Genomic DNA, 26795 nt, shown 5'->3' with positions numbered 1-26795 from the left:
AATCGTGATGAAACTGACCACATAGGCCACGCCTATTTCTGCCTGACAAGACGAATCATATTTCAAACAGGAATGTGGTTCAAATCTGATTCACAATAATCTGTTTTCACGTGGTATTTTACTGTTCAGATTTGATTTAAAAAACATCTGATTTCAATCTCGATTGGCCAAAAATCAAACTTGGGCTGCCATTGTGAACGTAGCCTAATTCTGTAACTCTATTCCTCTCTCTCTCTCTCTCTCTCTCTCTCTCTCTCTCTCTCTCTCTCTCTCTCTCTCCAGGGTGATGAAGGCCCAGCAGGTTTCCCAGGTTTGCCGGGCCCAGAAGGCCCAGACGGACTGCCTGGCCCCAGGGGTCTTCCTGGCCCCGCTGGGCCTCCTGGACGACCATTCACCTTTGACTTTGAGGTACAGGCTATTGCTGTTTCAAGTGAATTTTGCTACCTATATGAATTTCCGTTCCGTTTTGTGGACTCCATATACTGTAAATACTAGACATTATAGCTAGCTAACCTAACAGTTGACCACTTAGCTCAGTTATTAGCTTATATTCCACTGCACCATAGAGCGGTTCTGAGAAGAGTTAACCCATTATAAACCGGGAACGCATCTGTGTAACCACTTTAACCATTATTATATACTTTGGCTATTCAGAAATAGCAGATATAGCAGATATAGCTCATATGCTTGTCCTCATAGCTCATGTCTATGAGCTTGTCCTTGCCATCAGCACCCTGTAACAGGTAAAGGGGTAGTTTGATATTCTCAGATTGAGCTATAGGGGTGCAGCGGTTAATCGAACCGGTCTGCACCGGTGCCATATGAGACGCCAGTGTATTAAACTGAACCAACAAAGGAACCATCCACACTCAGGAAAATAATGTCTTAAGCAATTAATGATAGATGCGTTTCGACCTGTTGGCCTTCATCAGCGTTTCTGATGTTTAAACCAGTGTTAGGCAACAGGTGGCCCCTGGGCCAAAATTAGCCCGCCAGTGACGCCATCTGGCCCAGCAAATGATTTTGTAAATACTTTACAATATCTGATAGTCCACTAGTGGGGTCCAGGGACCTCCAGGGGTCATTGAAGGGCTTCCAGGGGGTCCCCAGCTAAATTGTAGTTTAAATTTGCATGCCAACTGGAGATCCTTTTAATTCGAAAGTTTGAGAAGCACACTTATGTCAAAATAGAGAATCTACACCCACCGTAAGAATGTTTTTATCCATGTTGGGAGTGCTTCACAGGCATGTGTTTCATAAAGTCTCTCTCCATATCTAAATAGAGACCTTGAGCTCCTATTCAATGAAAGAGCTTGTTTATCTCTGTTCAAAAGGGAGTATGTCTGTGTTTTTTTGTTTTTTTTAACTTAATTAAACATCCTCATTCAAGGATGTGGCCTTCACAAAATGATTACCGCAAGTATTTCCATCTGCACCTGTGACATTTGATTACACACACACAGTTCTATCAGTATGCAGTTAAAACACAAATCTTTCTTTAGTAACTTTTATAGCAATACATAACAATTAATATATTGATTATTGTATAAGACAGTCTGTCAAAGTTAAGTTAGCTAAGATAATTTAGCCTTTGATTCTGTTCTGACCCATCATCTAATAATGACTTTTAGACCCGAGGCTTTTAGGCCCGAGGCCAAACTTACTTGCTGACCCCTGGTTTAAACCATTCCTAGCTTTTCGGCATGGTTTCCTAACCTTGCGCAAAGTGGCCTAAGTGTGCCCTTAATGATGTAGGTATTTAATGATTGGCAGCTCCAAATGCATGGCTGAATATTTAGTTAGTATTTAGTTATGCACTACTACTACTGTTTTGGATGATCTGATCGTGACATCCCTACTGATGTAACGTATTCCCAACTTAAAAAAGTGATGTATGTTGGTTCTGTCCTCAGAACGTTCATGCAAAAAAAGGTGTTAACTGTAGTTAAAATTATGCTGCGAGAAATTGCAGTATTTGATGGGCTTCTCTCCCAGATCTGCTTTTGTGAGACTTTACACTAAATTGGTTGATTATAGCTATTAGCTACATTTAATGTAGCCTATGGTAACTAAATGATAATGTTAACCAACCAAGTGCTGGCTGGATGTGTCCAAGGGTTAACTTTTGGATTGTCTCCTAGCAACATGAGAGCATTTGGTTGAAACCTTAATCTAGTCCTTCTAATCCTTCTAATACTCTTTTCAGATTCTGTGGCCATGCCTTATTTCCCAATATGACATCTAAAGCCCTGTGTTTGTTTTGCAGGATCTGGAAGGCTCAGGCGGTCAGGGTGTCTTTGGAGACATGCTGTCTAAAGGCCTACAGGTACAAGACTAAACAAAAACAAATAATTGGTTTTGTATTACGATACACATGATTCCGTTCAAATGGGAAGCTGCTTTCCTTCTACCACTGAGTGAACGGGTCTAAACAGGTCCCTCCCCTAGCACATTTATTATATTTATAAAAGTAAATAAAACGCTGGTTTTATGTCTCTCCAATCTTTTGTTATAATTTGCCAAAAGGTTTTCTGATGTGGTATGTAAATGTAAATTTGTTGTCAGAAGTTACTTGTATTCTGTAAACCCGTTAAATATTTTAACCGTTTACAGTAGTTGACAGTAGCCTGGTAAACCCTCCCTCCGGAAATCTCATTTCTATTTGATTCCAGGAGTGAGTCTGGGCTGATCGCCCATTCTGCAATATTGGCTGCAGGCTGAGTTGGGCGGAAGTAATACCGTTGACTGACAACCCCTTCAGCCAATGATATTTTTTCCCCTTCAGCCAATCAGCAGTTCACCAGTCTAATGTGACGCAACGGGACTTTTGAGACAGCCATGGCCAAAATTAAAATGGGTTGCCTTATTCGGATACATGGGTGTCACTGCCCACCCCTACCGGTTCTCTAAATTTTTATTTTTAAATAGGCTTTGTCATGATTAATTGACCACATATATGAAGTTAAACAACTAAATTCTATCCAAACGATATATTATAAGTAAATTCCGTGCCTCAAAATAGAAGTTAGAGAGCTTTTTGAAGTCAAAAAATAGCGGAGATTATAGCGGACAAGAAAAAGATGGCTGCCGTTCGTGTTTTGGGCTCACTCGAACTCGCCACCTGATTGGCCAACGTAAGCTGTCAATCACAGAACAATGAGCGACGACGCTGATAGGCTCGGTTAGCTGGTAATTCCACTAGAAACCCCCACAAAGGGCTATCAGGCCAGACTCACTCCTGGAATCAAATAGAAATGAGATTTCCGGAGGGAGGGTTTACCAGGCTAAGTTGACAGTAGACGTCAACGGTTGATATATTTGCGTTAAGTGTCTGGGGGAGTGGGGTGGGTGGGGTGAACAGGGGATGATTCCCCTGATCCCCCATGTTTGAAAGAAATCAAATAAAATGCTCAAGTGCCCTCTTAAATGTTTGCATAGTAGATAAAACATGATAAAGTAACCTCCACGGTGGCCAAATGTGCATTGTTAATGTGTCATTCAAAGTTCTCTCTGGGGTGTCCTTTCAATGGAGAACACGTGATAAAGTGCCCTAAAGCAAGTGTCCCCTAGCTTCCCATCACAATAGATACTGTACAACATGATGAAGTGCCCTCTAGGGTGCCCTTCCAATGGATCAAAATGGATGCAGGGAATGGCAGGTGTTTTATAACAGAGGTGTAGTAATTATACTGTAGGTGTGAGTCATATAATAAAACGATTTAATCTTAACCAGAGTTTGGAACTGTGTCACCACCATACATACATCATAACTTTATGTGTGCTCATGCCCCACCGCATGCAGTTGGCCCCTTTATTATTTTGAGTCCACCACTAGTTGAGCACTATTGTTACGTACATTTAAAAAATACCATTTGTTTGTTTTTCCGCAGGGACCTGCAGGGAACCCTGGCCTTCCAGGACCCAGGGTAAGATAGAGTGTGTGTGTGTGTGTGTGTGTGTGTGTGTGTGTGTGTGTGTGTGTGTGTGTGTGTGTGTGTGTGTGTGTGTGTGTGTGTGTGTGTGTGTGTGTGTGTGTGTGTGTGTGTGTGTGTGTGTGTGTGTGTGTGTGTGTGTGTGTGTGTGTGGGGGGGGGGGGGGGTGTGGGTGTGTGTGTGTGTGTGTGTGTGTACTATCCATCATTATAATTGTCTTTGTTTGTTTCTGTTTGTTTCTTTGCATGCTAATGTGTAAACTTGACTGACATCAGAGACATCACACCTTGTAAAGCTGAATAATGTTTTGTCATTGTGATATTCATGCGTACATTGTGCAGGCGTGTGTGTGCGTGTGTGTGTGTGTGTGTGTGTGTGTGTGTGTGTGTGTGTGTGTGTGTGTGTGTGTGTGTGTGTGTGTGTGTGTGTGTGTGTGTGTGTGTACTGTGTACTATCCTTCATTACAATTGTCTCTCTCTCTTTACCAGGGTCAAGATGGAACAGATGGTCTCCCAGGGAAACCAGCAGAAAAGGTAGGCTCCTTTTCTGTTTCCTTAGGGATAATTAGTGTGGTTGCCCTAACAGGGCAACCAGACTATAGTACTTGATGAACTTTATCCTTCCGGATAAACAATATTTCAGACCACTACTCCTCCCACAGTTTCTATCCCCCAATGTTGTGCCATATCTCAAAATGACCGTCTTGACCTGGAATCGTGCGCTTGTATTTTGCTAAGAGATTGGTTAAATAGTTTAATTGATATTGATTTATTAGTGCATTAAATTTCCCCATCCGCTTTAATGGAAAAGTGAAAAAACTCAAATTCAAGTATTTTTTTCTCAGAAACCGTAAGAGCTAGAGTTACCACATTTGGAGGGGAGGTTCATAATTTAGTCCGAAATTATTGAAAAAATAATTACACCAATCGGCCACATGGTGGCGCTATAACAGCGTCCTTTACGTTTTGGCTTATAACTCTTGAACCGTAGGTCGTAAAATCAAAATGTCTTTTCCGCTGGATTCCTTGGGTCACTACGCATCTCCCCATATAGGCCACGCCCATTTGCGTCTGGATAGATTTTCCGCCATTTTGAATTTTCTTCAAAACACACTTTTTGCTCATTTTCCTACAAATTTTGTCCAAATCTCACACAAATAGGTACAGGTCATCTATGGACCCATGCGATAAACATATCCAAACGGCATTTTGATAGTCCTTACCGTTCGTCCGTAATTGGCTTTCAAAGTTAGTGGGAGGAGCCCGTTTTACCAAAAATGCCAAAAATCACGAACGAAACGTCCAATCGATCCCAAATTTGAATCACATGTCGAGGGTGGTTTACTCAACGAATCTCCAAAAGCATTTCCACTTTGACCCATAGGGGGCGCCACAACTGTGCAAAACGTAACCGTTTGATGCAAAAACATGATTTTTGGGGGGATCACTCCTCTCAAATTGAAAAGCAGGTGATCTCAGGAGTGACATGACGATGTCATTGGCCCGCTACATTTGTGGGAGGGGCTTATTTATTTTAGTGGGAGGGGCCTATTTCTTCAAATCAAAACGCCATGTATCACGAACACAGGATCCAATCAGCACCAAATTCAAATGGTACGTCACGCGACCTCCGACGGTATTCCTCCAAGCATATTCCTCAAGTCCGGGCGGCGGCAACCTGCGACCGGCGACGGCGCAACCACACTTTGCAATTTCCCATAATTGCGACGCGTCTAGTTTATACTCACAATGCGTTGCAGTATGACTTGTTGTGGCAAATTCGAGTTGCGTTGAGTAACATTTGACCATGAATATCTGTACATTGACTCAAGTACTGGGGTTGAGTACTTTGTCCATCACTGCACGTTGTGATCTTGTACATCTGCTATTTTTGGTGAGCAACACCGGCACGCAACCAAGTATAAATCAGGGGTCTCTTGTTCCTCGCTCTTTCCTTCCCTCTCTCCCCTCTCTCTCCTGTCTGTCTGTCTGTCTGTCTGTCTGTCTGTCTGTCTGTCTGTGCCTCTCTCTCTCTCTCTCTCTCTCTCTCTCTCTCTCTCTCTCTCTCTCTCTCTCTCTCTCTCTCTCTCTCTCTCTCTCTCTCTCGTTTTATTCATAGCCTTTTGAATAAAATTCCATTTAGTTTTAGTCATATTTTAGTCTAGTTTTTGTTGACTAAATACCATAAGATTTTAAACTAAATCTCAACTAAATCTACAGTTGATTTAGTCAACAAAATGTTATGTTGGCAGGCGTTGATGTCGTCGTAATGCCTGATTTATACTTAGCTGTATGCCGAAAATAGCGATCTACAAGCTCATAGCCAAACATAAAATGACTTGTCTTAGTTCTACTGGATCTCTTCTCCGCTAGTCCCTCCCTAACATTTGAGTCTAGTTTATATTTGTTGACAAAACTGACAATATATTTAGTCATAGTTTTGGTCATTATAGCTTAGTTTTAATTTAGTTTTAATTTAGTTTTCGTCAGTGAAAAAAGGCAGTTTACGAAAAGATTTGGGCATAGTTTGAGTCGATGAAATTAACACTTTCTCTCTGTCCTGTTTCTCTTCCCGTCTTTCTCAGCATAGATTTCTGAGCGGTCTGTGTATTTGAGATGTAACTTGTTGTAATTTCTGCTTGCTTCCTGTAGGGGGAGCCAGGTGCTACAGGACCACCAGGGTTTCCTGGGCTGGATGGACTCCGAGGGTCAGGGGTAAGTGGACGGATGGAGGGATGGATGGATGAGAGGATGGATAGATAGACACTAACGAATGAAGAAAATCATAGGTGAATAAACGAAATAATCGGATAATCGAAAACTAGATGCATAAAGAATGTTTCAGTGTAAAAAATTAATCACATGGATGGAAGAATAGAAGTAAAGCTACTATCCAAATTTGATAAATGAGCTTTCGAGCTTTACGAGAGGCAACGATAGTCTTATGTACAGTCAAATGTTTTGTTTACATGTTAATATTTGCTTGTTTTTATGTGTCATCTCCACAGGGATCGAAGGGGGACAAAGGTGATGCAGGACAAAAGGTAAAATCAATGTTAACGTTACTAAAAATGTTTTTGATTTGAAGTGGTTAATTTTCATTGTCTCTGAATTCAGACGCTCTGCAGTTCACACCACTGTAGTTTTACCTCATCATGGCCTTTACACAACCAATTGTAGTAGCCAATGGATCATTATTATAAACTATAAACATTTTATAAACCTACTCTACTAGGAACTTGACTCGATGTTAGATTTACATGTAGATACTGTACATGTGGGTAGATTTTGAGTTCAATGTTGAACGTGTTGTTGAACGATCTTCTGTGTGGCAGGGATCTCCAGGGCGAGATGGCGTCGGTGTCCCCGGCTCTGCTGGGCCCCCCGGACCTCCAGGAGCCATCATCAACCTCCAGGATGTAAGTATAACATTTGGCCGCAGCCACTTCAACAGCGTGATGCCACATTAAGCATAATTATCGTGTTTGTGAAATGTTTTTATTTATTTATCAGTGACAATTGTTTTAAACTGACAGGTGTAGATTTGAGAGCTCATGGATCTGAAAATGCTTTGGCCACTCGAAGTGTGGCCCCCACATCTCAAAATGTTTTGTTCCAGGGACCCCCCCCCCCAGAAGCAAAGATTTGAGTAAAGAAATATATATATTCAAGGATTTGCACACATTTTCACGATTTTTCAAAAATAGCAGATATACTGTACAAGCTCGTAGCGCTGCTCTCGGTGCTGCGCTATGAGCTTGTAGATCTGCTATTTGTGAATAGCCAAAGTATAAAATACGACTAAAATCTAAGGCTAACGCAAAGCTAGGCCACTCGAAGTAGTTGACAGGAAGGGAATGGATGGGTGGGTACGTTTAGCTTCAGCGCTCATAAATATCAGCAATCCAGCAATGTGATTGGTCGAAACCTCATCAATCAAGTCGCCTGGCTTTGGCGTCATTCATTTCACTCTCATTTATTTGACAAAGCAAAAATAGAGAAGTAAAGACTAACATGTTCATGTACTTGGTTTAAAACTGAAGTTATTAGAATTGGTTTTCACCGAAAACTGAAAAAGCCAAATAGAAGGAAAATGGACAGAAATGAAATAAAGATGTTGAGATAAAGCTACCAAAAGTGCAGAAGTCATTAAGGAAAATGAAAAAAGGAGGGGGAGAAAATCTTCAATACACATGACCAGAACATTTAACCTGACAAAATTATTTTATTGAATTCAATCAGTTTTGACACATGATATTAACTGTGTGTTAATAATGATGACACTTTCCTTCCTCTGCCTGTTCAGCTCCTGCTTAACGACACAGATGGTGCATTCAATTTCTCAGGGATTGAGGGGATTTTTGAACCTCAGGGACCAACAGTGAGTATCTGCCAAAGACTTAATTTCTTTATCATGATTTATATTCGTTATTAATTCACCACAGTTAAGCATGTTCTCAAAACTATGTACATTGTCAATGTATTCCAAGTAGAGATACTTTGAGTATGTACAGTAGTAAAGTCTACACAAGTAGATCAGTGACATGTGTGTCGATACTGAATATTTTGCAGGGGCCAAAGGGGGACATTGGGTTGCCAGGCGTCCAGGGACCTCCGGGGTTAAAGGTCAGTGTGTTTTCTTACCTTGTATCTGTGGTTCGTCCGTCCGTTCGTCCGTCCGTCCGTTCGTCCGTCCGTTCGACACTTTGTTAATTTAAATGTGTGTGTGTGTGTGTGTGTGTGTGTGTGTGTGTGTGTGTGTGTGTGTGTGTGTGTGTGTGTGTGTGTGTGTGTGTGTGTGTGTGTGTGCGTGTGCGTGTGCGCGCAGGGTGAAAGAGGGGAGCCAGGCCTTGTCATCGCAGGAGATGGATCAGTGATGTCAGGCCTTGAAGGACCAATGGGACCTCAAGGAAGCAAGGTTACAATCCTCTCTACTTCCTGTTTCAATTTCCCCTCACAGTGCTTATACAGTAGATATATAAACATAGATACCTCATTGGCCGCTGCTGTTCATTGGAGCAATGCGTCATCGTTTCACGGCCGCCATATTTGGAGTGGAAGCCGTGCCTCCTAATCAATGCATGTTTGACCCATGTTATTTCTGCTGAAGCAGGAGGTTTCTCCACTATTAAAACCATCATAACTCACTGAACTCACTGAACCAACCGATTTTCATGGTTTGGTTTGTTATAATTGTATTTATATTATGATGTAAGACACAGGGTCCATTTGGTTACATTTATATACTCACAGAGTTACAAATGGATGTATGAACACCAGAGGTGGACACAGTAATGAAGTAGATTTACTTGAGTACTGCACAGAAGTCAATTTTTCAAGGATCTTACTTGATTATTCGTTTTTATTTTAATGTTTTACTTATGATGACTTCTATGAAGGTTGTCGTTACTCGTTACTTTTTGGCATTGCTTTGAAGTCAGCTGTTGATCTTTTTTCTTTAAAAAAAATGCGATTGACCTTTTACATTTACCTAGCTGTGATCAATCTGTCACTCAAGTTAATCATAGGACTACCTGCCTCTCCGTCCTGTGAAAGGCTTTTAGTTGATTTTGGATTGATTCCGCTCAAACAGGGGAAATGAACAGAACTTTGAAAACAGCAATTTTGGTGGCCACTCAACCTCCTGTGCCATCTGATTTTGTAGAGCGAAATAAATAAATAACTTGCTCATTGTGTTCTGTCTGCAGGGAGACGCTGGTGTACTTGGACCTCCAGGTCCTCTGGTAAGTCTTTCTTTATCAGTTTTTACTTTTTTTTACATTTTCAATATTTCATACGCCAACACAATCCTTTGAAACTAGAGTGACTAAACAGTTCATTTATTAGTTATACTTTAGTTATTTCTTGGGATGAAAACTTGCTGGTACATTTGGTCTACACTTAAGGCAAAGTAATCACTGTCTGTTTCTAACAGGGACCTATCGGACCATCTGGATCGAAGGGGGAATTTGGCTTTCCTGGCCGTCCAGTAAGCACTAGTCACACAATAAACACACATTTTAAAATACAAACTGTTCCTGTTGCAACAGGCACCAAGATGACGATTACAGCTTCATTTACATTTTTGGCGAGCACATTGGCCTCCAGTGTCAAGCCCAATGGCATTTCAACTGGACATGTGCTGTTTATGGATAGACATAGTCTGTTGCATGGTTTTTGAGCATTCAAGCTTTCACTCATGGTACAGTATGGGACTGCCGTGTCACCCAATGGGTGAGAAACAAATTAAACTGGCTGTTGCAGGGATCCAGAAGGATCACTTTTATTCACCAAATACAATAAATGCACCAAATTAGTCCTGGTTATGATGGTACAGGACGTACCACACACATGACTGACATGTAGAACACAGTGGACATAAATATGCATTGGCACAGGGCAACAGGGACACACTTTTAGTGCAATAGCAATATAAGGCAAGACAAGACAATAATCTTTAGTCAGTCGATAGATGCACTTGGGAAGAAACAAGTAGTACAGCCAGTGTTTTTACACAGTGATGCTTTTTGTCTGACGTCTCTTGTCTTTGAACAGGGTCGGCCAGGTCAACTGGGACCTAAAGGAGAAAAGGGACAAGCCCCAGGCCTGCCGGTGAGTCGTCAGCCTAAACCAGTGGTTTTCAACCCTTTTTCATATTAAGGTCCATTATTTATTCGTCATTTGAGCCACGGACAAAAAAAACTTGTCCGTGGACCATGTATTGGATGTTGGTACCAATAGGAGAGATAACAGGCAAATGTTGATCAAAATAACAATTATTTAATTAAGTAATGCAGATGTTTGACAATAGTTTAACTCTTGAGAGCGTAAAATGAAACCAACATTTGGTTACCAACTCTCCATCATTGAACTGGGGACCACCTGGAACCCCCTCAAGGACCACTGGTGGTCCCCGGACCACTGGTTGAGAACCACTGGCCTAAACCAGCGATTCCCAACCTGTGGGCCATTATGATATTGCTAGTGGGCCCTGAAATAATTGGCAAAACACTAAGATTCTAATGATGGCAAAAACATGAACATTAAAACAAATATGTTAATGTGTTTTTTCTTTAAAAGCTCGAAAAGGGGAGTTTTCCTCGTGATACCGATACATAGGAACTTAAAGTATACTGTTAGTTCTATTGACCCAAGCCGGATGGAACACAATCGATTGATTGATAAACTTGCTCTGAAAATGCACATGGGCCGCGAACGCTTTCGGGATTTTTTTTTTATTCAGAAAAGCTCGGAAACCACTGCAAGAAACCATCTGAAAATGCATCTGTGAATGTTTCGCATCAAACTATTCATATAGTTTGATGCCTCTTTCATATAGGAGCCTTTTATTTGTGGTGGAAAGAAATCAACCTGGTTCCAAATAGAAGCAGTCTTTTGTTTCTTTAGATAGAATAGTAGAAAGACAGGAAGCTGAGGGCAGAGCAACACAGGTCTCCAACTGCAATCAAACTGGAGGGAATATGTGCTGGTCACACACTGTCAACTACAGCCCCGTCCTTGTGACCCACTTTTTGACACACTTATTTCGTTTCTTTAAGTTATATATTTTTCTATCTTTAATTCTCTCTCTCTCTCTCTCTCTCTCTCTCTCTTTTCAGGGTCGCCCTGGCCCACCTGGTCCCCCAGGTCGCCCAGGAATGTTGAACTGTCCCAAAGGAGTAAGTATAACACATGCACACGTAGACACACATTATTCTCATTTGTGTGCTTTTTATGCTTCCCTCTTTGCATTCATTTTTTACGCCATATCTCCCTTCCGCCATCCACACACACCCTTTAAAGAGTACCATTCACCCCTCCTTCTCTCCATCCACCCCTCTCTCTATTCTCCCCGCATCCATCCTTTCCTGTACTTGTTTTTCTTGACCACGATGTTAAGAATGTAATTTAGATCAAATTTTATTTAAACAGATGCTACAGTAGGTTCATTGTTTACTTTCAATGTACAGATTGTTATTTTGAGTATATTGTTTAGTAGTCTCTCTGTCTCTCTGCATTCTATGTACAGTATGTGATTCCTTGAGAGGGTTCTAGATGGACTCTTGCAGTTCCCTAAGGGTCCATTTGGTTCCATTTGTACACTCTCAGAGTTATGGGGGATATGGGGGTCCTTGAAATTAAAAAGAACCACTTGTCTATATCAAAGTGATGTAATTCTCACTGTCTCTTTCTCTGTTGTGTGTCCTGTGCAGACCGTGTACCCCATCCCTCCCAGACCATTCTGCAAGAAGACCGTAAGTGACCAACGCAGTGAGAGATGCACTTGTAGAATAATGGATTCATCTTCTGTCAGCCTTTTATACAGCCTGCCCTGTGCTCACTCCACTATTACAGAAGATGTTCTTTCACATCCGTTAGGCATACACAACTCACATTCACATTCACAAAACATGGTTGATACTGTTTGTTATAGAATCTATACTCATACCATCCATACTATAGAAGGTATTAGAGTCTTTATGAAGATGGATCCATTCTTAATACAGGATGGAGATATTGAGCCTCCGTGCTTATTTTCTGTTGTCAATCTTCATTAATTTAAAGGTGTGTGACTGTGCGATTTTGGGGTTCTTACACGTCAGACTTTGAAATGTAACTTGCAAATCTTGCATGTGCTTTCAGACTGTGTATGTCAGCCAGCGGCACAATGACCGCTAACTTTTAAACACTGACAGAGCTTCCTGGGAAGCTTATAACCTATAGGGCTGCATGATATTACAAAAACATGCGATATGCAATAACATTGTTGAATATTGAGATGATCATATGACTCGTGATAACTAAACAAATACTGAAGTATACAGTCTGAATGTCTTTCTGCCTTAGCTTTGCTAGCCTATTGCTTTTGCGATATGTATATTGCTTTTGCGATATGTACAGTATATTGCAGTATTGCCTGCCTTTGGCCTGGGGAGGGAGGGTGTCGAGTTTCACTGGGAGGACGTAATGCATGCAGAGAAACACGCTATCCCTCCAAATTTCACTCCCCGCTGAACAGGCGTCCCAACCAACTTGTAGGAGTCGTTAGTGTAGAGAGAGCAAACGCCAACCCCCTGGGCTTCCCTCTCGCGAACATGCCCAGTTCTATTCATTGGAGCTCTTGGCCAATTAGGAGATTCCGCGGAGGAATCAAACCCTTGTCTCCGTGGTGGTGGGCAGGAACTTTACCCCTGCACCACTTGGCCGCCCTAAAAGCAAATTTTGTCCAGGCAAGAGTTAATCCTTTAAATCCATTAAAAACATTTTTTCCCCCGAAAATGTTCTACAGGCTTAAATTTGTAAGGGTCGGTGAGGTGATGCTTTCCAAATGGTGGTATATCTCCATTTAGATTTAACTAACTAAGGTGCAGTTCCAGAGTCTCCCATCATTCTTTTTTTTTTTGCGAATTTGCGAAGACGATACATCTTCAATATATTGTGCAGCTTTAGAGGCTTGTACTCCATGGATCAGCTCGCAGATGGATGTCCTTGACCGTGTCACACACTGAACGACCCCAAGACTGCAGACTATTGTTCATGACGAAATGTAGTTTGGTGTGGCCTTAAATGGCCTTAAATGGCCAGTGGTCTGGCATGTTTATCTTATTGACTGTGATTCACTGTGTGTACTTGACTTTACTGCCGACCAGTTTCCAAAACATACAGTGGTTTGTTTGGTCATCGAGGAAGCCAAAGTTTTTCCATTCATTTTGTTGTGGTATGAAAATCAGCTTGCAGGGACTTGATTTGAGCTAACGCAACACACTGACATGCTTTATTGTGCTGTCATTTGTTTGTGAGGTTTTCCAATTTCATTGTGTTTTACTTAACATTGATTTACAAACTAAGTTCAAATGTCGATCTACAAGCTCATAATGTGCCTCGACGATGTGACACGTTTGTGAGCTTGTAGATTGGTTATTTTCGAAAATGGTGACAGTCTTACCTTTTCTCCTAGAATGCTAAATTATGTTAGCGCTGTTATTATTCATACACTGTAGGTTCATTTTCACTGCAATCGTTTGCCTGAAACATACAGATAGAGATTGATGTGCTTTCACTTAACTGCAGGTTTTTCGTTTTAATTTTGAACGTCCTTTAATGTGTGTTTCTTTCTATTTGCACAGCTGACCCCCAATGGAACCATTGAAACTGGTAGGTTGCTTTTGCCCTAGCTGTGTCTTGGGTCGTGAGGCTTTGCTTCTCATGTTTCATCTTTCATTTTGAAGTACATTTATATTTACATTGTTGTTCCAAATTTGATGTCAATCTACCTAGATTTTCAGATACAGTGTGCATATGATTATTTTAGCCTGTGGGTGGTGTTAGATAGAAGGCCTTGGGGCGACCAACCTTATTAGGGTGCATCTTCCAGGAAGCATGAATGAGCTCAGCTAATGTCATGATAATGGTAATGGCAATTGGTCATTTTCGGCCTATATGTGGCCGCTATAGGAAAGACAATGGTGTCACCAACACCAGTAGGGTTTATCTATGGAGCATGAAGGTGCACAGCAAATTACCTGGCAGTCTAGCAAATATGATTTCACATTACTTGCTGTCGGGCAGAAACCTTGTATCTCCATATTTCAACTTTTTGGGGCTAAAATCTCACCTGGAGTTGCAAACCCTGCCTGCACCAACATCTGGTGTTCTACCATGTAGCGCTTTAAAATTCAATATAGGTTATAAACATAATTTTGTAAATATAAAATAATATAACAATAGTAAATACAATTGTCTTCCATAGTATGTATTATGAAGTGGATTGTGAAGGACAAGTTGCTTAATTCCTCCTCAGGGAACTGTCAGACGGGTTCTAAGGGAGATAGGGGAGAGAGAGGTCTGCCCGGATTACCTGCTCCACCAAGTAAGTCAACGCTTTTACATTTTAGGCCAGCGATTCCCACAGGTTGGTGTGTGTGTGTGTGTGTGTGTGTGTGTGTGTGTGTGTGTGTGTGTGTGTGTGCGTGTGCGTGTGCGTGTGTGCGTGCGTGTGTGTGTTGAAAGGTGAAAAGAAGTGTACTTCTGCGTTCAATGTGAACAATTGAATGGGAATGACTTTTACTGCATTGTCCATCTCAAATCATGTAAAACAGGCCTCTAATGGTGACAGATGAGAATTCTCAGCCTGGTCAAATTTGGAACAAGACCTTATTTAATCCATCAAGACCGGGAACGCATCTGTGTCATTTTAAGATTTCTTTGGCTATTCAAAAATAGCAGATATACAAGCTCATAGAGTGGCACAGAGTGCCGCGATATGAGCTTGCAGATCTTCTTTTTTTCTTTTTATCGTCGAAAATTTGAACACACAGAAAAAGTTTTGAACATTTTTAACTCCAATCTGTGCTTCTGGGGGGTCCCTGGAACAACATGTTTTGAGATGGGGGTCTGCGGCCAAATACATATAATTTTGGGGGTCCTTTTTGGAGACATTTTTAGGTATGCATTTGACCGCGGACCCCGATTTCAAAATGTTTTGTTCCAGGGACCCACAGAAGCAAATATTTGAGTTACAAATGTTTGCTTTGAAAATATATATATTCAAAGATTTGCATACATTTTCCAAGATAAAAAAAAAATAGCAGATCTACAAGCTCATAGTGCCGCACTATGAGCTATTTTTGAATAGCTAAAGAAATCTAAAATGACATAGATGCGTTCCCGAATTGAATGGGTTAACTTCAGTAGAAGGCAAGCTGTTTTCAAATATGAGTGAATGAATTAGTCACCTTCTTGGGCTGAAGATCAATCCAGCAGCAACACAAAATAGCCTTTCACAGGCAGAGGTGCTGTAGTATAGGGCTGTATTTAACTTGAGCGACAAGGTGATTGCTGATAATATGTAGAATTGTCCACATCTCGAGCTGAAAATGGCGTATGCGTCCGTCGACATTACACCGACTGCCTGTGAGTCATTTCGGTTGAGTGCTTTAATACATCTTTTGTTGAGAGCAGGTACTGAGATTGGTTTCCTGGTTTCCTCCTGTGAGGAACGCACAGTGATGGAAGAAGTACTCACATGTTTTACTTAAGTAAAAGTATCAGTACTGCAATGTAGATATACTATAAGTAGGAGTCCCCTATTCAAAATGTACTTGAGTAAAAGTGCAAAGGTTTCGGCATCAAAATATACTTAAAATACCAAAAGTTAAAGTACTCATTGTGCAGAATGTCCCATTTCACAAGTTCAAAATGCATTAAAACTCTTTTGAAAATAGCCAATCTACAAGCTCACAATGCTCACATTGTGAGCTTGTAGATCTGCTATTTTCAAATGACCGGAATGTATATAGGGCTGAAGTGGTTAGTGTGTTTTTTTTTTTTACTTAAGTACATTACACCACTGGGAACACAGCATAGAAAAGAAAAATAAATTCAACAACTGACTTCAAAGCTACGTGCTAAAAAGTAACAAGTAATAACAAGTAAAAAGTAACAAGTATACATTTATTTTAGAAATATCTAGTGGAGTAAAAAACTAAATTAAGTACAGTTACTTGAAAAAAGTTATTTAAGTACAATACTCACGTATGTGTACTTTTTTACTGTCCACCACTGTTCAATGGACATGATGATGTATGTGGGGAAGCAGGGGGGAGGAGTTTGATCATCATTGGTTATTATTTTAATTATTATATTATAAATAATTTGCTTTGTCTCCTGTTAGATAATGCGGGTCCCTTTGATGCTGCCAGTGGTAGTTCGGTAAGTCTGAAAAAAAGATCATTTCAAACATTTTAACATTTCTATTTGTTTATTTTGCTATATGACCCATGTGCTTGATGTAAAACAAAAATGTGTGTGTGCGTGTGCGTGTGTGTGTGTGTGTGTGTGTGTGTGTGTGTGCCAACAGGGGGAGAATGGGCAACAGGGGGAGAAGGGAGCGAAGGGGGAAGCTGCGTTACCGGGGCATCCAGGTATCCCTGGGCGACCAGGGCCAGTGGTGAGTCACATTTAATCAAAATAGAAGTAGCCGCACATCCCTAGCTCCACACATTCCTGCAAGAATTTAATTATTGGGACATTAAAGGGGGCGGCCATAGCTGAATGGGTAGAGAGGCCGCCTGGGAAACAGAAGGTCCCAAGTTCCCTACCCGGCCATGTGTCGAGGTGTCCATGAACAAGACACTACCCGTAACTGCCCTGGGTTGCAATTTCATCCAATCAGTACCCATTTATCAGCTTTAAATTGATAGTGTTCCAGTTAAAAATGTGTCTGCTCATTTCTTTGTGTCTTCCAGTTTCACTTGTTTATCCTGTAGGCTATGATGGATGAAGTTGGTATGTTTACTAAAGAGCTGGAGAGGCACTCTATTGCAATGCTTACCATCAGAATATAGAGCAATTTAACACTTATTTCAACAAAGAAATATCACTTAAGGTCCACATTATTATCATTATTATTATTATTATGAAGAAGAAGAATAAGAAGAAGAAGAAAATGATATTTCGGCAGCTAATCTGCCTTCATCAGGGTTACTATAAGTTTGACTGCTGTTACATGTAAATTGAAGGAACCTGTAACTTGGGGGCAGAACACATGCACTCTTTACAGAATATCTGGAACGCATCTTTATAGTTTGAGACCCACTTGTACTTGAGGTCATTTGATCACACACTGCTGCAGCTCAGCGGTTCTCAAAGTGTGGTCCGGGGACCCCCAGGGTTCCTCGAGGGGGTTCCTATCCACACAGGTGCAGACAATCAATATAAAAGCTAACATTTGAACTCTGTTTCAGGGACCTAAAGGAGACTCTGTGCTGGGGTCCCCTGGCCATCCCGGGGTACCTGGCTCCCCAGGGGTCCCAGGCTACGGCAGATCAGGTACTCCTGGCACTCCTGGACCACCCGGCCCACCCGGACCTCCGTCCAGATACGGCTCAGGTATTCAGCCCTGCATTAAAGTGGAAAGATTATTGTGGCACAATTTAAAAGGCGAATAAGAAAGAATAACTTAGTTGCTCGCCTGTGTTGCATACCAAAAATAATCTATAGGCTCCCGACCTGTAGATCAGCTATTTTCAGTCAAGTCAATCCATAATCTACAGATGTGGTGGTGTTGTTTTTGTTTGACAGCTGTGAACATTGCTGGACCTCCTGGACCTGTTGGACCCCCTGGACCTGCTGGCAACTCTGCTGGTGTAAGTGAACCTGCCTCTGATCTCCATAGGTAGACATATTCTGCCCACAAGTCAATCAGGACTAAGAAAATATCCAAAAATAAGGTAGAAACAGAATGGGGAAAAAAATGCATTTGCAATCAAGTCTGATTCACATATACGGTAGATTGTAGAGATGAACATTACCATAACATCTTCAAACAGCTGCTTTGACGAAACCACCGATCCGAACCGACTTCACGCAGGGCGCCATATGCCCTCGTGTCCTCTGCGATACACATGCAGAGTTTGAAGTTGATCGGTCGGGCGGTTCTCGAGATGTGTAAAGGACTGATACACTCACAGCTATGCACACACTCAGAGATTTTGTGAATCTATAGAAGGATATTATTATTAAATAAACAATATTGTCTGTTCTTTTCAGTCATGTAGTGATGGGATATTAGATAATAGTGAGTGTTCTATAAGTGCTGGCTTATGTAAACCGTCTCTTGTTGTCTTTTAGCTGCGGACGTTCTCGACCAAGGAAAGCATGATGCAACACACGCTCAGGGACGCAGACGGGACTCTGACCTTTGTCTCCGGAACAGCAACGTTGTTCATCAAGGTTCCTCAGGGATGGAAAGAGATCCAGGTATGTAGTAATGCACTGGAGGAAAGGAATTTCAGCAACACTTACAGGAATGCAGAAAAACTACTTTATTCAGAAACCTACACATTCCGGGCATATGGCCTTCATCAGAGTTGAAGGCTGACCATACACATTGCTACTGGGTGAATTTGTACTTCTAATGGGAATACACTGACAGCTGCTGTCAGTGACTAAAAGCTGCAGCATACTTCTTGCGGAAAACAAAGTTTGGCGAGGTCATACGAATAAAATGACATAATCTTAAAGAAAACTATTTGCTTTGCTCTTTTCAGCGTTTCTTGCAACCTTCACAATTTTTTCAAACTAGCTAAACATCACAGCACCACAATCAGATCCACAATCACCATTCCAGTACGGTATACAGTGGGCTGGGTTTAACGTTCAGCACTCAAAGTGGAGTCGCATTGACTATAAAATAATTGTGTCCATAGAGAAATGGTTTGGTTTCAGAAAGAAATCAAATGGACTTGTTTTGTATGTATGCTGCCAGCTTAAGTGCCAGGACACTACAGTATGTACCAAAATGTATTATGACTGGGGTATTAGCTAATGATGATAACTGGTAATGTATGTCTTTATACTACCAGCTTTAACAAGATCAGTTTGGTCAGTCAGTCTATATATTTTAAAAACATATATATATATTAATATATTATATGAATTTCTGTCTTTGATTAAGTACAAACAAGGTAACAGACACGCATGTGATAACATTTTAATGTTCCTGCTTTGTGTTTATTTCCACAGCTTGGCAATCTGATCTACCTCCCAAATAACATCATTCCACAAGACGAGGTATTGTACATGTTCATATAATGGATAAACGCAACTTAATTCCCCAAATAGATTAATGTAGAACTGTTTCCAAACCTTGATAAACTGATGGCACTTTTATTTGTATTTCAACCTGCAGCCAAATAAAATGTCTATTTTGTTCACTGTTCATGTTGATTCACAGCCGAAGTTTGAATTGAATTTTTCTATTGTACATGTTCAGCCTCGACCGGCACAACACACAAGAGGTGCCGTAATGGAAAGAATACCTTCAGTTAAAGACAGGGTGAGTCCCAAAACACTGTGACTTTGCTCATCTGCCTTCCTTTCATGCTGCACAATACTTCTGGATCTTGATGTGTCATCTCATTCCTTCATTCTACTATTATATCTCTTACCTGTCTCATCTTATAAGCCACGTGGCTCTCAAACATTTTCATGCCAAGAACCCCCAAATGTATGTGTATTTGGTCACAGACCCCCCATTTGAAAAGATTTTGTGCCTCATAAAAGAGGACTTAAGAAAGAAAGTTATAGCCGATATACAAGCTCACAATGTGTCGCTATGCCACATGTTCTGAGCTTGTACATCGGCTATTTTCGAATAGCCAAAAGCTCAAATAAGGCTTAAGTGTTTAAACTCTTCCTTCATTTTGCTGGGGAGCCCCTGCAACCTGCCCCCCCCCCCCCCTCAGAACCCGCTTTGTGAACCAGTGATGTAAAAGCGAGAAATTACTAAAGGGTGGTTGTTCCGTCAACACTGTGTGACACCAGCCTTGTTCTGTTTCCTCACAGCTGAACCTGGTGGCCCTCAACCAGCCCCACTCCGGGGACATGGTGGGCCTGGACACCGCCGACCGCATGTGTTACGAGCAGGCCAAGGCCATGGGCCTGCAGCCTAACTACCGCGCCTTCATCTCCTCCCACAGACAAGACTTGGTCCACGTGGTCTACCCTGGCTTCCGCAGCACGCTGCCCGTCACCAACCTCAGGGTAAGGGGGGGGGGAGATTGGCCTTTTTAAATTTAACCTCTTTGACTGATTTTTGTTTGTTTGTTTTCTTGATTTGTAATGTTGCTGAGTCATGTGTGAGTTGAGTAATGGAGTATGAAGGAACAGATTAATTCTGACATACCGCTGCTGAACCAGTCCAAACCCCAGGGCCGGATTACCCATAGGCCGTAGGGGGCGAGTGCCCTGGGGCACCAGCCAATGGGGGCAAAAACAAAACAAAATAAAAAACGTTTTTTTTATTTTTTATTTTTATAAGAATTAAATAACATAACCTTAACATAAGCCTAACCCTAAAACCGAAATAAAGTAACCAAAAACAGAAAAGAAACTAACAAAATCCGCCAAATGTCGAAACATTTTTTAAAGCTGTTTTTAACTCGACATCCTCTCCACCTCTTTATTGAGTGCTCGAATCTCTTCATTCCCGTTGATCTTAGAAGCACCATCAGTCTAATTGTTTTTACGTTTTATCTCCTTTGAGCACCTGGTTGACTTTTTTCTATACAAGGACATTTTTATCATTTTTACATTTTATATATTTTATGTTTCTACGGTTGTGTAGAGGTCATCTTGTTATTTCCAGTCTTTTATTGTAGTGATATCCCAATAGTCATTTATAATAAATGACTATTGGGATATTGGGACAACTCTCTTTAACACAGCTACTCCCAGCCTGTGGGCTGTGAGGATATTGCAAGTGGGCCCCAAAATAATTGACAAAACACTAAGATTTTGAATGATAATATATCATTACACAATATTAAAACATTATTTGAAAAGAAAGTCATGATATATTTTTTCTTTAATTTTTTTTTTTTTCATCGTGATACCGATAAATAGGAACTTAGTAGTACACTATGTTACTGTAGTTCCATTGATCCAAGCCAGAACTCGATCGATTGATAGATCATTAAAATGAACACGCTGGCTGCCGTGTTAGGTGGTCAGATGGGTGAACTGCTGTTTTAACACACCCAACAACTGTGTGTATGTTTTAACCCTGTGTCTGTGATTGTTTGTGTTGCCAGGGCGACGTGATGTTCAGGAACTGGCAGGAGTTGTTCAACGGCGTGGGAGCGCCCATCAACGCCAGGATCCCCATCTATTCGTTCGATGGCCGGGACGTACTAGCAGACCCCTTCTGGTCTGTTTATTTTTCTGGCTTTCATTGAGCCTGTCTCTCATTATGACCATTATTCACACGGCGGTCATTTTAAATTGAATGATTAATGATGAATGATTAATGATTAATGATTAATGATTAATGATTAATGATTAATGATTAATGATTAATGATTAATGATTAATGATTAATGATTAATGATTACCTGTCTGTCTATTTGTCTGTCTGTCTACTAGGGCTGGACTTAAAATCAATATCACAGTTGTTTCAAACTTTTTCTTTGATTATTTATGATTAATTAAAGATTGTAAAAAGAAATGGTGAAAATACCCAATCTACAAGCTCACGCGATATGTTGTGAGCTTGTAGATCCGCTAACCATGATAGTACAACAACATATAATACAGGTGGTACATGTGGTTAATCAGACTAATCAATCAATTTAGTCGCTTGTTGTTTTCGTTTTCGTTCGTTGATGCACTATATAAGAAAGTTAAAGGAATTATCACACCAAAAAAATACTGCTTCTAGATTATTCGATGAATGTACATGAGCAAGATTAGGTCGGTTATTGGTTCTGAATGTCGGTTTCGATATATTTTCGGTTAATTGCCCAGCCCTACTGTCTAGTGTCTACCCAGTTGTCCATTCATCCACTCCTCTATCATGACATTCATTGACCGTGTGTTTTCTCCACAGGCCCCAGAAGACTATGTGGCACGGCTCCAGCAGCAGAGGTCTACGCGTGTTGGACCGCCACTGTGAGGCGTGGAGGAACGACCACGTGTCCATCACGGGCCTGGCGTCCAGCCTCACCTCCGGACAGCTCCTGGGCCAACAGACGCGCAGCTGTTCCAACCAGTTCATCGTCCTCTGTATCGAAACCCATAAAAACTTGTAGAAAACAACCACCGCCCCCCAGAACTAGAAAAACACAACACAGAAACAGTGTTCTGTTTCTGCTCTACACCATTGGTTCTCAACATAGGGTCTGTGGACCACCAGGGGTCCAAATGGACCCTTACGGGTCTTTAACTTGTAGATAAATAAGCATTGATCTTTTTTTCAGTGTAGATTGGGGTTTGAGTAATAATTAAGTTGATTCTCAGCCTTTTTAGTTTCAAAGACCCAGTTTGATATAACTTTCTTTTTTCTTTTTTCTTTTTTATCTCTGGGACCCTTATCTACACTGTGAAATCATCAGTGTTAATTTAACTCTTGAGAGTTACAGACACATAAGGGTCCATTTTGACCGCTGGGTGGTCCCTGGACCAAAAGTCGAGAATCACTGCTCTACACAGTCAAAAAAGCTGTGATTGCGTCCTGTATGTTTCAAAAAAAGTCAAAGGTCAGAGCTAAGGTTTAGCTTTAATACAAACAGATTGTACTTTAACATTCTACCTAACTGTAAAAAACTGTGCTTTTGTCAGGACACACAACACATTCTCACACCCCTCGTGTCAAAAGGGTGAGGGGTTTGGGACAGAATTTGATCATGCCTCACAGGGCTCAAGTCCGCTTCTGACAGGGCACCTCCCTCCCTAAATGTTTTTAGCGGACGCGTCAACCTATTGTGAGTTGGGAGTGAGAACAGCTCTTCCACATCGTGGGCGGAGTGTTTGTGGGACAATGAAAAAATGGCACAAGACAGGGTGATTCCCATCTCGTCAAACGGGTGATGATGCATGGTCAGATTTTGCAACAATTCGTCACTATAGTACGACTTGAGAGTGAGAATATGTTGGGACACTAGACTTTGAACTTGTCTGAATGTTGCTCCACTTTCGCTGTGTAGGGCAGCTATGAGACTTTGATGTAAGTCACTTGGGAAAGGTGTAAATATGCATCGTGTTGATTCAAGACCAAGACTCCATGTTCTTTGAAAGGATATGTCATGTCAGACATGTTGTCCAATGCTTTTTCAGCTGCACTAGTGGTTCTCAACTCTGGGCTTGTAGACTATGCTAATGCATTTTCATTTTTAAATGAAAATAAACTAGTGTAGGCGTGGACTAAGACAATTCAATTAGAAAATAGTATTTCAATTAGTCATTGTTCAGAACATGTTGAATCAGACTGGTTTACCATTCTACTTTGTTCTAAAATTACATCAGTAAATGTTAACTATGGATTTTGAAGCCGTGCTTTTTTAAATGTTTTATTGTATCAATTGCCTGTGTGGTTCAAAAATTGTGAAAAGTGTGTTGTTGATTTGTGGAGATTGAACAAAACATGTTAATATAAACATAAGTCTTTGTTTGTGACAGAGCTTATTTTCTTAATTTATCCAAAACCCAATGCAAAAATGGATCTGTGGTGGGACCCCATGGTGGTAATAGCTTCCGGGTTGATGTCTTCTCTGTAGCACTCTGTTATGGCCAATTAAAGCTTGGAGCGACAAGTTTCGAGTGACAGGTCTCACTACCTTCTGAGATTTGAGGATTCATACTGTCTGCGACTCGCCGACAGCTTCGCCACAAAATGTAAACAAGGAAGTGAATGTGGTCTTGTGCATCTCTGTGGTAGCTGAGCTTATCTTGTCTTCACCGTGACACCATCGGTGGACGTCCTCCGCGACTCATTTTTAGACTCACTTTCTTCACGCGACATGTTGTTCGACACTTGTTGCTCAAAGCATAAATTGGTCTTTTGAGGGAAAGCATAAAAACTCTGGTCCTGGGTCCCCAAAGGATTAGAGTTGAGAACCACTGAGCAGATGTCGAAGGACTGTTGTGATCCAACTATGAAGGGTGACATACGTCTTGTTTACAGGTTGTCTTGGAAGTTTTTTCTTACAATTACTTAAATTTTCAGAGGAAATTTAATCCAGGGCCAATTATACACCCCCTCCATCCAACAATGGAACAGCCAGACAACCAGTATTGCTACCAAAGTAATTTTGATGCACTGTATTTCTGTTTTTGTTTATTGTTCAATTTTATTCTTTGTTCTTATTTTATTTTTTTGTTTTCATACATCTAATAATGTCACACCTTAGCAGTACTCAGTAGACTATTTAATTTAAATTCAATGATTTATTTATACCATGACCGCACATAACATGAAATCAGAAGACCAAAATTAAGAATGTAATTTATCATTTGTTGTTTTGTCAATGTGACTGTTAATTTTCTTTTCTATTCCACTTTTTGTCTCTTGATTTGTCTGTTTATAATGTTTTTTTTTTTTGTAAGATGTTTATGAATTATTTTGAGGAAATGTTTAGGGGCAGTCAAAACTACATTCTAAGTGTACAGACACAAAACAAACAAAAAAGAATGTTCATACAAAATTTTTACATTTTCTAAGGCGGAACAGAGAGCATATGTTTTGTATAAATATCGGTGCTTTGTTGAATAAAGTTTTCTTTTCATAAACTCCTGGTTGTGTTTACTTATCAATACATGTGTACATCCATAAAGGATTAAATAAAAATAATTAGGCTATTTCTGGTGTACACAAACACACATTCCAGTCCAAGCACTAGAGGGCACAAAATAATTAAGCAAAGTGTTTTACATTGTGCACTCTAAACAGTGGTGGAAGAAGTAATCCGATGTTTTACTTAAAGGACGACTTCGCCCATTTTCAACCTATCTTCATATAATTGCATGGTCCTCTCTAATGCTCATGATAAAATTGTAGGCTACCATTTTTTCTACCCGTCTGTGTCTCATACGAGGGCTGTGGACACTTCAGAAACCTGCCTACCAGTGATATCATCGATAAGGCAGGTTTTTATTTTTTTATTAACTCTAGAACAATGGCTTCCATATAGCAGCTAACTTTCCAGGAATAGAAAGCCTGCAGTTTATATTAGCTTGGATTCCCCATCGATGATGTCACTGGTAGGCAGGTTTCCTCTGAGGCACAGACCCAATAGACAAAAATTGAATATTATAATGAGCATTAGTGGGGACCAATTATATAAGATAAATTGAAAATGGGTGAAGTCGTCCTTTAAGTAAATGTAGCAATACCACACTGTAAAAAATACTCTGTCACAAATAAAAGTACTGTATTTAAAAAAAAAAATACTTGAGTAAAAGTGCAAAAGTATTGGCATCAAAATATACTTACAGTACCAAGAGAAAAAAAAGTTTTTGTTTAAAAAATAACACAAAGGGCTGAAGTGTAAGAAAATGCTCACCCCTGTTTATTTTTTTTACAAATTGAAACCTGGTGTAGCATGAACCTGTGTTTAATCATTATTGTAACCCTATTATGACAGATGAGATCATGAATAAGCTTTAAACACACATGTTGAGTTTGTGACATTAGGGTGTCACAATCAACTCTTGTATAAAGCTGTAATTCCATGATTCAAGGATACCATTATTTTAAAGGACCACAATGGAAATAATCTCTCAGGCTTTTTTTTTTGTTTTATACTTTTGACAGATATGTACAAATATGGCCATGTATTTTGTCAATAAAAACATCAGTCAGTCAGTCAGTCAGTCAGTCAGTCAGTCAGTCAGTCAATCAATCAATGAACCCACTCTAATATCATCTGAGTCACTGGCACAATATTTCAAATGAATTATTCACACATGCCAACGCCATAGATTTTAGAAATAACACCCAAGAGGATGATTAAACACCAAAGCAAAGCCATGGTGTGTAATCATCCTGAAGGGGTTTATTTCTCAACAACTATCAGCACGGCGACAATTATCCCACTTATTACACAGCTACTTAATAGATAAATTAATAAATTGACCCAAAACAACAAAACTAAGTATTTCCTTGCTAGTTGCTTATGGTAATGAAAGTATTCCATATAAGTGTTGCGCTGGACAGACATGGTTGCCTCGGAAAACAAGGAAGTGTTGATCAAATAGAATCAATTTTCGGTTACTGCATTGTCTATTTCTCGCTTCAAATGTTTTCAATAACATTCTTGAGAGCAATGTTTAGTTAAATTACATTGTGTGTTTGTTTACATGGCTGTCATGTTGGACATGGCATAAAAGTCAAGCAGCGCTGCACAGCAGGTGCTCTCTTTGATGAGACAGCGGTCTGTTATTGAGCCTATCATTCAGAAATAACACACCGTTGAATACAACTTGACCAATCAGAAGCATTGATTCAACCAAGCTGTGTAATAATTCTGAATAATGACCGACACCGTCTAATCAAAGACTCAGAGCACCTGCTGCTCTGGTTTAATGT

The 26795-nt window shown here is 40.5% G+C and overlaps 1 protein-coding gene across 1 annotated transcript in view; it reads left to right on the top strand.

Moving 5' to 3' along the window:
* Positions 1 to 24997, top strand: part of LOC308076958 (uncharacterized protein) — a 98808-nt gene extending 73811 nt beyond the window's left edge. The window contains 27 exon segments of the mRNA XM_080417483.1: positions 283 to 408; positions 2267 to 2326; positions 3891 to 3926; positions 4421 to 4465; positions 6584 to 6646; positions 6940 to 6975; positions 7267 to 7350; positions 8238 to 8312; positions 8504 to 8557; positions 8760 to 8849; positions 9640 to 9675; positions 9867 to 9920; positions 10487 to 10543; positions 11551 to 11610; positions 12145 to 12186; positions 14059 to 14086; positions 14733 to 14801; positions 16605 to 16642; positions 16791 to 16880; positions 17677 to 17821; positions 18014 to 18078; positions 18563 to 18691; positions 19457 to 19504; positions 19707 to 19769; positions 20279 to 20476; positions 21526 to 21641; positions 22320 to 24997. Of these exon segments, the coding sequence (XP_080273609.1) occupies positions 283 to 408; positions 2267 to 2326; positions 3891 to 3926; positions 4421 to 4465; positions 6584 to 6646; positions 6940 to 6975; positions 7267 to 7350; positions 8238 to 8312; positions 8504 to 8557; positions 8760 to 8849; positions 9640 to 9675; positions 9867 to 9920; positions 10487 to 10543; positions 11551 to 11610; positions 12145 to 12186; positions 14059 to 14086; positions 14733 to 14801; positions 16605 to 16642; positions 16791 to 16880; positions 17677 to 17821; positions 18014 to 18078; positions 18563 to 18691; positions 19457 to 19504; positions 19707 to 19769; positions 20279 to 20476; positions 21526 to 21641; positions 22320 to 22521 (2109 nt within the window). The 3' untranslated portion in view covers positions 22522 to 24997.
* The last annotated feature ends 1798 nt before the right edge of the window (positions 24998 to 26795 follow it).

The sequence above is a fragment of the Gymnoscopelus braueri genome, assembly GCF_963280865.1.
Source record: "Gymnoscopelus braueri genome assembly, chromosome: 21".
In the NCBI taxonomy this organism is placed as follows: Eukaryota; Metazoa; Chordata; class Actinopteri; order Myctophiformes; family Myctophidae; genus Gymnoscopelus; species Gymnoscopelus braueri.
The sequence above is the reverse complement of the archived record's forward strand: the minus strand, read 5'-3'. Positions and strand labels throughout refer to the sequence as shown.